A 14014-nucleotide genomic window follows, 5' to 3' on the forward strand; every position below is an offset into this window, starting at 1 on the left:
GGTGTACGGGGACAGCCTGCTCCTGCGCCTTTAAGACTTCCTTCTTGAAGAATGTCCAGCCTTCCTGGACCCCTTTGCCCTTCAGGACCGTCTCCCAAGGGACTCTCTCAACCAGCGTCCTGAACAGGCCAAAGTACGCCCTCCCGAAGTCCATGGTTGCGGTTTTGCTGGCCCCCCTCCTTACTTCACGATAATAATGCAACACTAGGAGGTTTCTGCTCCATTTTCCCCAAGGATGTGCATTTTATTTTTACAAAATGATTACCATTACACGGGCAAATAATGTAGTACTTCAGTAGAACAAAGAGAAATGCCACTGTGCTACTGAGGAGGTTGAGTATCCCTGGAAAAGCTATTTGTCATTATATTTGTTTAAATTAAAGAGAGAGAGATTACTTTAATTTCAAAGGGTTTATTAATTACTAGCAGCTCTCATAGCTGTGATACATTACAGAGAAAAGATAGGTCCTTTAAAAGTACATCATTTACTTTAATAACTAAACCATCTTTAGAGTCTTGTCCCTGCTGCGCTGCTGCTTTTCTTTTTAACTACACCTATATTCATCTTTGGCTATCCTGACAAAAGGGATCAATGTTTGTAGAATTTTCCACATTGCTTCTGCATAAGCATAGAAGAATAAATCATGGTGCTTTAATACATGTATCATGTTCCCATGTTTTAGGTCTGAATATATCTATCTTATAGTCAGTCTGTCTAATTAAATGTGCCATCTGCAGGTGCCTGGCCATGCTGTATCAGTAACAGGCTTTATTCACTACCAAAAAAAGCTTTTGAACTTCTTTTCTACTTAGTTGACTGCAAGTATGAGCAGTAATACTCTGAATATCATAGGGTGATTTTCTCAAGAAAAACCGCAAGTGTTACAAGTTTGTTCAAAGTAGGTTATTTACATTCAAACCCCTGTACTATAAATTCTCCTTCTTTTCCCTGCAGGCAGTGCAAAGAAGCAATGCTCTGCATGCACCCCAGCCTCTGGGCTATTCCTCTGTAGCAAGTGAGGGTTTGGCCCTCTGTACCCTCATCTCAGGTGCTGCTGAAGGAGGAGAAGAGGCTATCTGGCACACTGCAATACTGCGTCCCTCTGTTTCTCTGAGCCTATAGACAGCTGCAACCTGAGAGAGCAAAGATATCTTTAAAATACTCTCAAGCCATCCTCTCCTGCCTAAAACGTGGCTGGGGGGAGGAATGCTGTATCAAGACCATCACTTCAGGGAAGTTATCTTTTGTTTAGACAACACTAAGTGAGATTGGTGTTATATTTGTCAGTGCAATAAACTGTTTCTAAGGTACCCATCATTTAGTTTCCAAGATCTGGTACTGCTTTTATCCTTTTCTAAAGTGATCCACAAGATGGAATTTATCAAGAGAAGAGAAGCTATGGAGGCTTTGTAGGAGAAATTCTATAAAAAAACTCCTATATAGTAAATAGAAAATAAAAAATGAAGGAAATATTTACAAACCTTGAGGAGTAATTGCAGGCCACAGAGGGGAAGAAATAAACAGAAAAAGAAGTGGAGTTCCTTTAAAGAAGAAAGTATGCATAGTTAAGCCTTACTTTTTTTTTTTCCAGAAAATAGTGCTGGAACTGTTAGATGTTTAGCTAAGCCTATGTGGGCCAAACTCTGCCTCAATTTGTAAGCAGTCTTGGACAAATACAAACAATCTAAGATTGTGCATCACATTTTTATTTTAAAATGTGATCTTTGACAGCCTATCTGCAAGTGACTTGGTCACCAGTAAGGCTAGTCTGATTCATGGCAGGTATTCCTTTTTCACGTGTTGATAGTGATCAGTAAGAGGATTTGGGACTCCTTGAAGCAGATAGTTTGCCTCTTTCCAAAGATAGATGGACAAGGCTTGTACTAATGAGAAAATTCTTGTGCAGTTCAAATGAGGCACAGCAAAACCCCTATAGCACTTTTGTTCTGCATAGCGTGTTTTTCCTCAGAGAGGTTGCAAGGCAGGAAGCTACATGCCTGTGATGCAAGCAAACAGGCTTTTTGTACACAGGTGGTGGCTGTGCATGTAACCCCCATCTGTGTCCTGTGCTCAGTAGCCTCCTGCTCCCAGCAGGTTAATCCAGCTCCTACTGAAGGCTCCGAGCTCACCTAGGTCTGCTGAGCACAGAAAGGTGCTTCCAGCTGGGATGCAGAAATTTTAGCTGGGATTATACCCTTCAAACCCCTATCTTGGAGCCTGGTACAAAAGGACTTTCTCCTTTTATAAACACCCCTACAATGGAAGGAACACAGCTTTCCCGATAGCACAGCCATCTCTGTGGTCTGTGCAGCTGGCTTAATCCCAGAAGAAGGCTTAAATTGGAGATTAAGACCAAGAAAGCTGAAATTTGAAACCATTTCCCAACATTTCAATGGATTTCCAGTTAGTTTTCATTAGTAAACATTTGACTATTTTCCATTTTTAAAGCTTCTGCTGCCAAAATCCACAGCATACAGTAGTCCATCAGACCACCTGTGCCTCAAGCACAGCTGAGAACTCTTCACTGCAACCCAAGCATTCAAGTGGGGATGGGTGCTTGATGTATGCTAACAAGCTTTGGCTGAGCTTAAATATGAGCAGAAGTGCCAGCTGAGACTCTTTGCTCCTACAGAGGAATCCCCCTTGCTCATTGCTATTCAAAGGTAAGGCTCTCTGAGGTTGTTTCATGTTGTTCACAGATACAATTGCTGTCCTTCAGTAATTATCCAGATTTAGGCAGTTGCAGTGTGTGATTCAGACAAATCATATGCCCCTGTGACATAGCAACAGGTGACTTCGTATCTGGTCTGAGCTTACTGGGATACCAGTGCCTCAGAAACACTGAGTGCCTTGCAAGGTTACTAGGATGTTGCTGATGGATTGAAGGAGTTTAACAAGGTTGAATTTTGCACTGGTACTAGGGTGAGTACTCAAGAATAGATCTTTAGATTCTTTTAAATTATAGACCTGGCTACAGAAGCAAACTTCTGTGCTCCTAGAAAATTTTCCTTTCCAGGGGGTTAATGTGCGTGCATAAAAACTATGGAAAAGAACATATGGAGAAAAATAAATGGAAGGAGTAAAAGTCAAGAGAGCAAGCTGAAAAAGGTAAAAATACCAGTAAGTAAAAGTACTGTGCTTACATTCTTGTGAGTAAGGCCAGCTCTGGGCTTGGCTTTGAATTGTAACTTTCTTCCACACCGAACTGCTCTACTTTGAGCTTTATTCTCCCCACTAAGCTCTCTAATGAAGGTCAGGGGCAAATCAGCAAGCCTTGGGCTCTGCTGTGCAGTTTGAAAAGCCTGGGAAATGCTCCTGAGCACCTCTCAGCTAGTATCAGAGCTTTCCCTTCAGGAGCAGACCAAGGAGGGTAACTCTGTAACACAGCTAAGCTCTCAGCTGGATGTTGGTGCTGGCAGTCTTTCTTCCGCCTCAGTCTCTCCCCTTGCTGGCAGGCAGTGTCAGCAGGCTCGCTAGGATAAAGATCAGCCTGGTTTAATATACAGAGGCAGGGCTGAGGTGGTCAAAAAGAGAGAGGAAGGAATGAAGCTGAGTTGTTGAAAATCCTGTGAGATGTAGCACAGCTGAAGCTAGACCAAATGATACTGGTCGTATATCATGTGTAACGAACAGGATGAAAGAGTTTCTTGTTCTGACAACCTCTTGTAACTACCAGCTCTTATGCTAGAAACAAATGACTGCTAAAGCACATAGCAAGGCAGATGCAGTGAGATGTGAATGCTGCAAGGGACAACTCTTGCTCTAATAAGAGATGAGTTGCCTAGGGACAGAGTGGAGAATGGTGACCTAACCCTGTGCCACCCTGTATGGTAACTTGACCGTGAACATCTTCTGTTACTGAGTCATAAAGGCTGCGGAGGGAACTCACTCACTTAGGTGCCCACAGCCAGTTTTGTGTTCCTTTAGGGCAGGAAGGTGGAAGAATGAGACCTCCCTTGGGGTGAGACAAAGGAGGAGGGAAATCCATGGACACATCAGGTGCAAGGTAGGAGGACAAATATAAATATGAAATAAGTGAGGAGAAAAATCACATATTATTTAACCTGTTGTGATGCTGCAATGCAAGGAGTGGGTTTAGGGTTTTTTATGTTGTCATATCATATATTCAGGGTATCGTTCCTGAATTCTTATCACAATGACTGCTTGGTCTGTCAAGATAGAGTCCATGAAACAGTTTGAGTTGAGGAAAAAAAAAAAATCTTTTTTTTTCCTGCCTAAAATGAAAATTTGCTAATATTTTTCATAAAAATTAAAAAGAATGTAGGTTTAGCAGCTGAATGTTAAGCACTTTTGAAAATTAGTATAAAGTCTTTAAAAAAAATTATTTTCTCTTTTCTTGTAAAGATGCTAGTAGATGTTTGGACATGTTACATTGGACCTTTTTCCTTTAGCAAGCAACTAGAAGCAGTATTTGTTAAGGTAGTCGCATTTAAGTGGCACTTCGAACGTTGTAAACTCTGCATTCTCCTGTTGTACCACTAGGTGTGAGTGTTGGAGCTTTTTCTGTTGTTAGTTTTGCAGTAATGTGTATAAAAGTTGCTATCGTGTGTCCTGTTGAATTCCCAGTCACCCAAGCAATCCCCAACTGAACCGTGATGACTATCCAGTGTGCAAATGGGAAATCACTAAGTGACTGCCCACTCCATGATACAGCACCCATCTGCAGAGCAGAATACCCCAGCTGCATGTGAAACTCCAGCTCTTACATCCCTTTTTTCCAGCTGTACATGTGTGTACTGGGGAGCAGGGGTCTCTGGTGCACGGTTTTGTGTGACTTTTGCAGAGGTGAGGAACCCAGAGTTGGAATTTGAAGGGAAAATGTCACTGGGAGACCTCAGAGGATTTCAGAAACTAATTGTGGGAGACTGGTGTAGAGACGGGAGCCTAATCTGCTTGACTAGAAAAGGTGGGCAATACCACATGTTTATCAGGAGAGAGGAAAGGTAGGGAGTGAAGGTCCGGGGACAAGAACTGGTGCAGCAGCGAGTCAGAGCAGTCCCACCAGGCAGCAAATACTTATCCTCACTCAGAGCTCACTTCACACAGGCACGTTCCGTCACTGAGAGGAAAGATAGGGGCAGTTAATTTTACAGGACAAAGTTTGTCTCCCTGCTGTGTTTCTACTTTTTTTTCTGTCTGTCTTGCTCCCATTGCAGGCATTTCTGGAGGAGTTTTTTATCCTCCTACCATCTCCTCTCCAACTCTATCCATCTGAGTTTTCCTCCATCATTTTTCCTGTTTACTTTATGTCCCTTTGTTATTTCTTAACTAAGCATTCCGCTGGGAATCTTCAAATCGATTACTGATTTCTGTGTGGTGGGTTTTGTTTTTGTGCAGTACATTACTACTAAAAAAATAGTTATTTCTGTCTCTGGTATCTGTATCTACCGGTTGATAAACATCCACCAATAATATCTATAAACATTTTCAATTCCTGTGTACAACTTTAGAAGCTTGGCTGAAATAGATTGAATAGGACATAAATTTTTAAACTCAAAAGTAAACAAGTTCTGGAATTTGTAGTGAATTTTCAATTTGACTGTAGCTGTAGGGATATGCTGAGAAACTGACCTATTTCAGACAAGCCAGGGGTAAAGAAGCCATACAAAATTACCGCAGACTTTTAATCATGTTAAAATGTAGGTAAAAGGAATATTGATCCCGACCTTAGCAAAGGTTGGTAGATTTTGAAAGAAAGTTAGAGATATCTGGGGACTTTTTGCTCCTTTATTTTAACTCAGGAGCTAAGTGAGATAATTCAGAATCAGGCCTATTTTACAAATACATTACATGTTGGAAAATGAAATTAATTACAACACATTAGTGGTGCATTGAACAGTTGCATCTCATACAGCACTTAGGCAAGCAGGGATCCAAATTTTGGCCTGTGGCATGTAGGTATACTAGTAAAAAAAAAAAGTATAATATAATGTGCCCAAAGACGGTACCCCTTTTGAATCCTTAAGAAAAGTCCTAGGAAAGAATGGCCTTCATGTGGATGCATAAGCTGTCAAAAATACTACTACAATTAAATACCAGTAATCACAAATTTATTGCATAATTGAAGAAAATCTTGCACAACTAAAAGATAAAATGTATGAATTAGCCCCCAAGCAGCAATATATTTAAATATTTAAATGCAATTCCTTTACAGAAGAGAGAAACTGCTATTTATAACATGAAGGCAAATCTCTATTGTGAGGTTAAGAACAGCAAAAAATAACCAACACATTTTACTTCATTTTCAAGTCAGGTGTTAAGTTAGGAAAATTTGCATGTGGCCAAATGAGCTGTGGTTTGGCCCCACTCTTTTGTGCTAATCAGGTGTGCTGCCTGCCATGTGGAGATAGGTGGATAAGCGGTGATGTTGTGCCCAGAAAGGGGATCCTTCCTCTCTACTTGTGCTTTCAGGCACTGTTACTGTCTGAATTATAAAGCCTCTTTCTGATCCTGCAGAAGAGAAGTCTTTTGCACATCTTATTAAGGCATTACATAGCAGGGGTACAATCTAGTCCCAGGTTGGCTTCTTCTATGGGAATGTTCCAAATGACGTCTAATATTTAGCCATAACTGAGACATTTAGAAGCAAACATGTTTAGACTAACTGATGTTTTAGAACAGCTACTTCCCCCATTTTCTAGCAGTGTATCACTTTTAACTCCATGTAGTTTAAAAATTAACATCAGATTTTTCTGTTTCATTTGGCTTTCTTAACCCATAGGTAAAACTCTTGGTCACAGATCCATCCTGTTAAGCTCTATAAGGATGATGGCCATTTTTCACAGGAGCTCACATAATCCTGAAGTCCCTCTTAAGCACTGGAACTGAAAGCATCCCTACACCTTATATTGGCACATGTCACCACAGAGCAATCTTCTGTAAACTTTCAATAAATTCACTAGATTTCTGAGTTCAAGTAAATACTATTCTACCATGGAGATGCAAAGTACAGGAATAGGAGGTGAATTCCAGCAACCTGAACATCAGGCTGAAATAATATGCCAAAATATGATACAATGTAGGTCAAAACATAATATATATTCCTGTACATAATGAGAGCACTCACTAAACATAACATTTTTAGCATCTGAATAGAAAATAAGTTAATAAGAGAAAACTTCTGTTTCAGGAAAGAGTGAGTACAATGCAGGAGATGGATATTTTTAACTCACCACTGTCAAAGTGGGAGGGGTTACTAACAAGCAAAACTGCATGTTAATAACCCAAAACATGGTCATGGTCATTCGTATATGTAATTATGGGATCAGAAATTCACATATATATCTTTTGACAGTACGGCAGACTTCATCAACCCACTTGCCTTGTGATGACTGAGAAAAAAAGACACAGTTTTCACGCTTCCCCCCATTTGGTTGGGCGTGATCCCAGTTGAAGTACTGTAGAGCCATGCCATTGATATCAACAAATTTCCCTTCATTTACCATGTCATTGACACCCAACCAAAACTCAGATACTCTAGGCATACTTTTCTTGCCATAATCTCGAAGAGTATTTGTTTCATCGTTGTTCCTTGGGATAGCCAGTGTCCCTCCCTTGGCTATGCAGTCTTCATTGGCTTCGTGAAAATGTTTGGTGCCTTCTGATATGAGGTAGCACTTCTTATGGGCCTTTGTCCCACGAAGACAGACTGTGAATAGATATTGGTCTGCATGTTCAGTAAAAGCTTGAGATATAGCTTTGAATAATGTTTCCTAAAATGATAACTTTCTAAAGGTATGTTGGGAATTAAGCAGACAAGTCCCTCAGCAAGCAAAAGGCTCTTGCCTCCACAGAGTGGGCTTGAAAGTAGCAGTAAGATCAGACTTTCCTGCTATTCCTCCCATTCACGTAGGACCTTGTATGCAGCCAGCATGTTAGCATGCCTTTGGGAAGTCTGAACAGACTGCTCACAGGCACTCTGCAAAGCATCTTGGACTACAAGGGATGGCCAAAAGCAGAGCATGCTCTTATGGCTGCTCCAGAGAAGAGGCACTTAAGAGGAAGGACAGACATAGCTGTGATCTTAACACCATACAGTGCTTTGGAGAATCTTTCCTGTGTTTATGCTGATGAACCTCAGGCATGATCTTGAGCCCCAGATTCCCTCCAGCAATGTAATTCTCTCAAGCATTTTTTTATTTTGCTGTTTCAGGCCTGTTGTCAGTGTATCTTATGTCTTCTTTTAGCAAATAGTCCTCCTTTCACACATTTTTACCTGATTTCATCAGTCTTAAAACTGATGGAATGGGTGAGGTATGGATATTTGTATTGTTGGTAGATGGGAGTTGGTCATCAGAAAATCTATACTTGGCTTTATAGTAAAGAGACAGATCTAAAGATGTTTTCATGTTTATGATACTTAAGTGCCAAAGGAAAGTAAAGTTTTATGCATTAACTAAGCCTAGTTCCTAGCAAACAAAGGCAGGACAGAAAAGTGCTATTTTAAATGTGTCCTGCTTACCAGAAAAACATTGATTTGAAATTCATAATGCAAATCTCTGGATGATTGATAAAAGTATATTTCCACCTGCAGAAGAGTACACATTCACCTCTTTAGTTCTTAATTTCTGGTCTTTCCAGCAAAGTCTATCCCTTCAAATTCTAAATTCAAATGAGGTAAAGTGACTTAAATTTATAAACACTTTTTAAAAGTGTACACTTATTACTGAGCTTGCATGACAATCTGAACCAAATAATCTAAACATTTGCATTTATAAATCTGTTTGCTTTTAGTTCTACTGGAACATATCGGGGAAGTCTTGATGTAAAGTCCAAATGTACTAGAACACTAATTTGGCATATGCTCTGCAACTGGAATTGCCTTGCAGAAACGCTGTCAGAGTTCTTCCAGCCCGAGGGCTGTGTGGGCAGGCTTGCAGGAGTGAATCCTTAAACTTTGCTTTCCAGCTCTCCTAATGCAGATATGTGAAAAACTGATTCTCCCAAGAAAAATACTTACAAGAAGAGAACCCTCCTCGAAGGAGTGTTCCTTCTGAGCTGAGGAAGGTAGCAAAGGCCTTGAATAAACTCTTGTAACAATTGTTTAGAATCCTGCATGTGACTACTTTGAAATTATTTCATTTATTGCTTAAACTCATCTTGTACTTATATTAGAAATATGTCGTGAAACAATATGAACATCTTCTGTCCTGATGTTTTCTATAATCTAATTCCTGTCATCTGTTCTTGTAAAAAAGCAATTATGTATCTGATTGTCAGGATATGGAAATCCACTTTGGACCATATCCTATATGTCTCAGTTTTTTAGTGTTTCCAGTTGTAGTATTCATTGCATTCCTTAGCTGCATTTTCAGGGTCATCATTTTATATTAGCACTTATCCTTCAAATTTTATCCTTTCCAACTGCTAATGGCCACAGAAAAGTAATGAAAGTATGTGCTAAATGTTGAATTCTTTAACAAATTTATATTCATGGGAAAGATCAGAGACACCTTATCTACTTCAACAATGCTGCAGTAATGATAGAGACTGGCCCTCTTTAGGATGAAAGTATGTGCTGCTAAATGGCGTGTGGCAACATTTCACGCTATGTAGAAAGGAGACCTAGGAAATTCAAGCAAAAGAAGAAATCAGGTTGTAACGTGTGTCTTGGAAATGTCTATAAGCTAAAAAAGCAGCTCCTTTTTCAAGTCTCATAAGGCCATTAATAAACGCAGTCAGAGCTAGAGGGGTGATAGATCTCTTTTTGCCAAATTTGGAATCCAGTTGAACAGCGTGGGTTCTGAATTTAGAATATAGCTCAAAATAAGTTTTGAGGATAGAAAATCTCCTGGCTCTGGTTTCATTTCTCAGCCATTGCATGCTTACTCTCAAGCTCCTTCTGGAAGAAAAACAAGAATTACTTTTAAACAAGAGTTACTTGTCTAGCACAGGCTCCCTCTTTTAAGAAACTTCTAAAGTCTTCTTATAAGAAATTTAAAATAAAAATATTTTGTAAAGCTCAAAAAGCTCTATGTAACCCAAGACATAAAGCAGGACAACCCAGATATTACCATCCCTAAGGAAAATATGTTCTGTTTCATGTGAATGATGTAATTTCCTCTGTAGTGTCCTCTTGTACATGTTTAAATGCCAAGTTTTGTGTCAACAGCTGTGAAAAAGCGCAACTGTCTAGTAGGTGCATGTGTATTTACCCTTCTTATTTTGTTTGGAAATTTCCATCTGGCTATTTAAATTCTTAAAGGACTCTGCACATTGATACAGGATATTTCTGAACTCACAGCGGGTATTACTTTGAAGTTTTATGGCAACATTCACATTTGAATGTCACAAACTGCACACTTTAAAAAGGCTTAGTCCTTTTAGCTTCCTTTTGGGGGTACTCTCAGCCTTTTCCATGAATATTTTTGCCTTGATAGTTAGCCTGTGTTCATATCAAACCTGGGGACCTAACCCGCTGACCACCTAAATTCTCAAACCCAGCAACCCTTGTTGTGTTGCCTTTGATTATACCTAAAATCACGCTTGGGGTTGTCTATAGCAAAGAAAAAAGTAGTTCTTACCCCAGATTAATTCTTGCTCATAGTGAAGAATCATCACTTGTATGCCATTAGTTCAGACTTGATTTTACTTGAATGCTTCCTTCAACATTTGTCTCACCATTACAACTATGGCATACCATGCTCTTAAGGAGTTGTATTTCTCAGTCACAAATCCCCATTAAAGAGAAGGATGGGAGTGAAGGAGAGAGGAAAGGCAGTGATAACTTTTGGAAGCTGTTGAACAGTGAAGCTTCTTTACCTGTCTGAAGTGCTTGCATTTCTTTCAGAGCATTTACTTCTCGCCATAATTTGTCAATCTGGGTCTTTAGGTCATCTTTTTCTTAAATAAAAGAAATACAGAGAAATGAACAGATCACCGCACAAAAAAATATTTAAAAAATTATATGTTAAAAGCTGTTTCAAAATATCATGTTTCTGTTTCTGCATTGCTGAGATGTTTTGATTTCTTTTAAAGATTTTTCCTTAATGAAAGGATTCCTATAGGGTTCCTATTAAAAAACAGAAGGAAGCCACCTTTACCTTTCACCCTCATGGTTTAAATCTTATTTTCAGTTGGACTGTATCCTAGTAACGGTTTGAGAGCCATGGATTGTTGCAGCTAATCATTATTTAGCATGCCAGTATCTAATTTACAGCAAAATTTGCCTATTTACTTTTGAACCTGTATACCATGGTGTATATATATGACATACAAATAATAGCAGGACACAAGTTGTGTTTATTCAAGAAATGTTATTTCTGTGAGCATGAGAGTTTCACACAACTCTTGTTTTAACACAGTGAGGAACAACTAATATAATCCAACTTCACAGTCTCAATGTATCCAGACAAGCTTGCTGAGCTGCAATTTCCCCTCCCCAGGAGGAGCCTTCCTCTCTCTGTCAGTACAGAGAGGGCCTGGTGACTTGAGTCAGACAAATTCAGTCTGAATCACCATTTTGCAACACCTACAAAAGCACCAAGAAGATGGTGGGACAAGAAAAGGAGCTAATTTGCACATAACTCCATTTTCATGTCCTCTTTTCCAGTCTTTTTTTCTTAACCATTGTAATACTCCACCACCATCAGACAACTAGCAGGCATGTTTCCATTGCACAAGATGGCAATTTGATTGCAGCAGTAACCAGACCTTCCAGAAGCCACAGCAATGAACATGAGGAATAAATAAGCTCTTTCACATGTAGCAGAACTAACAAAACCACAGTTCCTACAGATCTGTGTTACATCACCTAACCCTCCAGCTGCACCCCAGAAAGCTCATCTCTTCTCCATATTCTCTACTGCCTGTGGGGATAACCCCAGCTGTCCTTCGTGACTCCCTGGTTCCCCAAGGCAGGACTCCCAGTTCCTCAATCCACGCTCCTCCCTGCGATTCCCAGTTCACAGCAGCCTCTCCGTGTCCCCTGTCTGCTTCAAAAGAGGCAAAAAGCAGAACAAGCTGAACTCCTGGTGCAACCTTTTCATAGTGGGACATTGATGCAAATTTTTTTCTTTTTTTTTTTTTGGCACCCTCACTCTAAATTTTATAAAATATTGGGAAACTCATCCTCAGGAGCTCCGTTCTTCTGCCAAATTGTTTCAAGTTCAAAAGTAGTGGAAGGTACAGACAAATGTGCTGGCAAAACAAATGTGTAAGCAGCCTGTCCTTAGGACACCAAGCTAAAAACTATAGAGATTCAAAAGGAGAAGGAAGTGTATATCTAACTGTATAGCTCCAGAGCAGTGTAATCATGTTGTACAATGGCTTTATCAAAGCTACGTTTTTTTCATTGACTAGGAGTTTAAATATTTGCCATTAGTGTAACCTCCATCATACCCTCTTTTATTATAAATAAGTCTTTAAATTAAATACACAGACATTTCCAAACAACTTTCAGTGGTTTTTTTATTTGCTCTGTAAGCTTTGCTCTGGGAATTTATGCTTTATCTTCTAATTCTTTTTCATTAGTTTGACTTGCCATTTCACAGTACTTGTCACACAGATAAAGTAATATTTTGCAAATATTAGACAGACATTCTGTTAAAATCAGGAAATGGTACAAAAATCTGAACAATAACCCTTGGAGACCGAATATTTTATTCTGCTCTTTTCCACCATATGTACATGAATTTCCATTCTTCTGATCTTAGTCAATATAACTACGTAACTAAGAATGATCGGCCAGAGTCCTCTCTCAGCTGTACCTCCGAGTCCTAAATAATGCCGACAGAGATGAATAGGCATAACAGAGCAATATATTTACAACTCTTATACAGCTCTATTCCATAACTCATTCTGCCACCTTATTTTAACTTTGCTAACTCACATACATATTTCAAAGACTAGATATAATATAGACTCAACTGTCCTTTGTTAATAAGCATTTGTATAATGTTAGTTTCTGGTTTATGCAATGTTATTTAAGTATATAATAAACTTGCATAGTCTATAAGCTTCAATCCCTCCTCACAGTTAAAACCCAGTACCTTTCACTCTACGTTTGCTGTGCTTCCTGGCTTTGAATTTGGAAGCCTGGCTGATGGTCTGATCCAGCAGTAGTATGCTTATGAGTAGAAAAATCCTAAGTCCAGTTTGTGCCATGTCTCTTCTAAAGAACTTAACAAGGAGCTTCAAGAGATGCTCTTTAGCAGCTCTGAGAGCAAGTCACATAGACACATCTCAGTAGGGACTGACTGAGGTCAGTTTTATAAAAGCGTAGTGATAGGGCTGGCTGTACTCCTTGCTTACGAAATGTGTTTAATACTTAAGCTGGCTGTAGCATAAGGCACCCCCTTGTTCTCACATCTCAACTGAAATTCCTATTTCTGTTTTGAGTTCAGCTGGGACAGGTTGCTTTTACAGAGGCTGTACCAGCACTGAACAGCATGCTGATTGCCACTAATGAGTGCCGTATCTGTTTTAACTTTGAAGTCAAAATGTATGGAAAAGCAGATGGATGCCCGAAAACACCTTGTGCAATGCCAGCCTCAAGGAGGGGTAGCCAAAAGATTTCTACAAATGTAACAGGCTCACCCAGGACAGCTCTGACCCAAGCTGGCTAAGTCATGACAATGGTCATGATTGTATTTACATTGAAACAACAAAAGAATTTACTCACTCCTGAGTAAATGTAAACATTGCAGCTACACACATGCATATATACACAAAGATCATATAATGTGAGGAGTGCACTTATTAATTTCTGAAGAGTTAATAAATACCTAATAGATATGACTGCATTTCTGATTAAGAACAATATGTGCTATCAGCAGGGTCTAGTCAGGGGAACAAAAGTTAGTGATACTCTTCCAAGGGTTCCCAAGTCCTGACTATATGGTCAGAGGAGGTGATGCTGCTCTCAGTACAGCACAAGGTGCTTGAAGCAGGACTGTCTCTCTGGACTCTGGAGAGCTCTCTGCATTTGGATCTCTTTTGTTTGCCCTTGGGCTCTGTTGTGTTTTGTGGGGCTGCCTTTTAATTGGGATTGCT

General features: G+C 39.6%; 1 protein-coding gene across 1 annotated transcript; it reads right to left on the reverse strand.

Moving 5' to 3' along the window:
- Positions 1-6967: 6967 nt before the first annotated feature.
- CLEC3A (C-type lectin domain family 3 member A) lies at positions 6968-13187 on the reverse strand. The gene is made up of 3 exons (XM_009277309.1): positions 13012-13187; positions 10784-10864; positions 6968-7670 (listed from the first exon to the last, which is right to left on the reverse strand). The coding sequence occupies exons 1-3, from the start codon at positions 13124-13126 to the stop codon at positions 7279-7281; spliced, it is 588 nt and encodes a 195-aa protein (XP_009275584.1). The 5' UTR covers positions 13127-13187; the 3' UTR covers positions 6968-7278.
- Positions 13188-14014: the final 827 nt, after the last annotated feature.

Source organism: Aptenodytes forsteri, unplaced genomic scaffold, assembly GCF_000699145.1.
Source record: "Aptenodytes forsteri isolate BGI_AS27 unplaced genomic scaffold, ASM69914v1 Scaffold50, whole genome shotgun sequence".
NCBI classification, from domain to species: domain Eukaryota; kingdom Metazoa; phylum Chordata; class Aves; order Sphenisciformes; family Spheniscidae; genus Aptenodytes; species Aptenodytes forsteri.

Bases quoted from the DNA above. Each gene is read 5' to 3' on its own strand.
- CLEC3A (XM_009277309.1), bottom strand. From the start codon at position 13,126: ATGGCACAAACTGGACTTAGGATTTTTCTACTCATAAGCATACTACTG. The intron at 10,865-13,011 runs GTACTGGGTTTT...CTTTTATTTAAG, and splicing joins CAGCAAACGTAGAGTGAAAG to AAAAAGATGACCTAAAGACC. The intron at 7,671-10,783 runs GTAAAGAAGCTT...ATCTATTCACAG, and splicing joins AATGCAAGCACTTCAGACAG to TCTGTCTTCGTGGGACAAAG.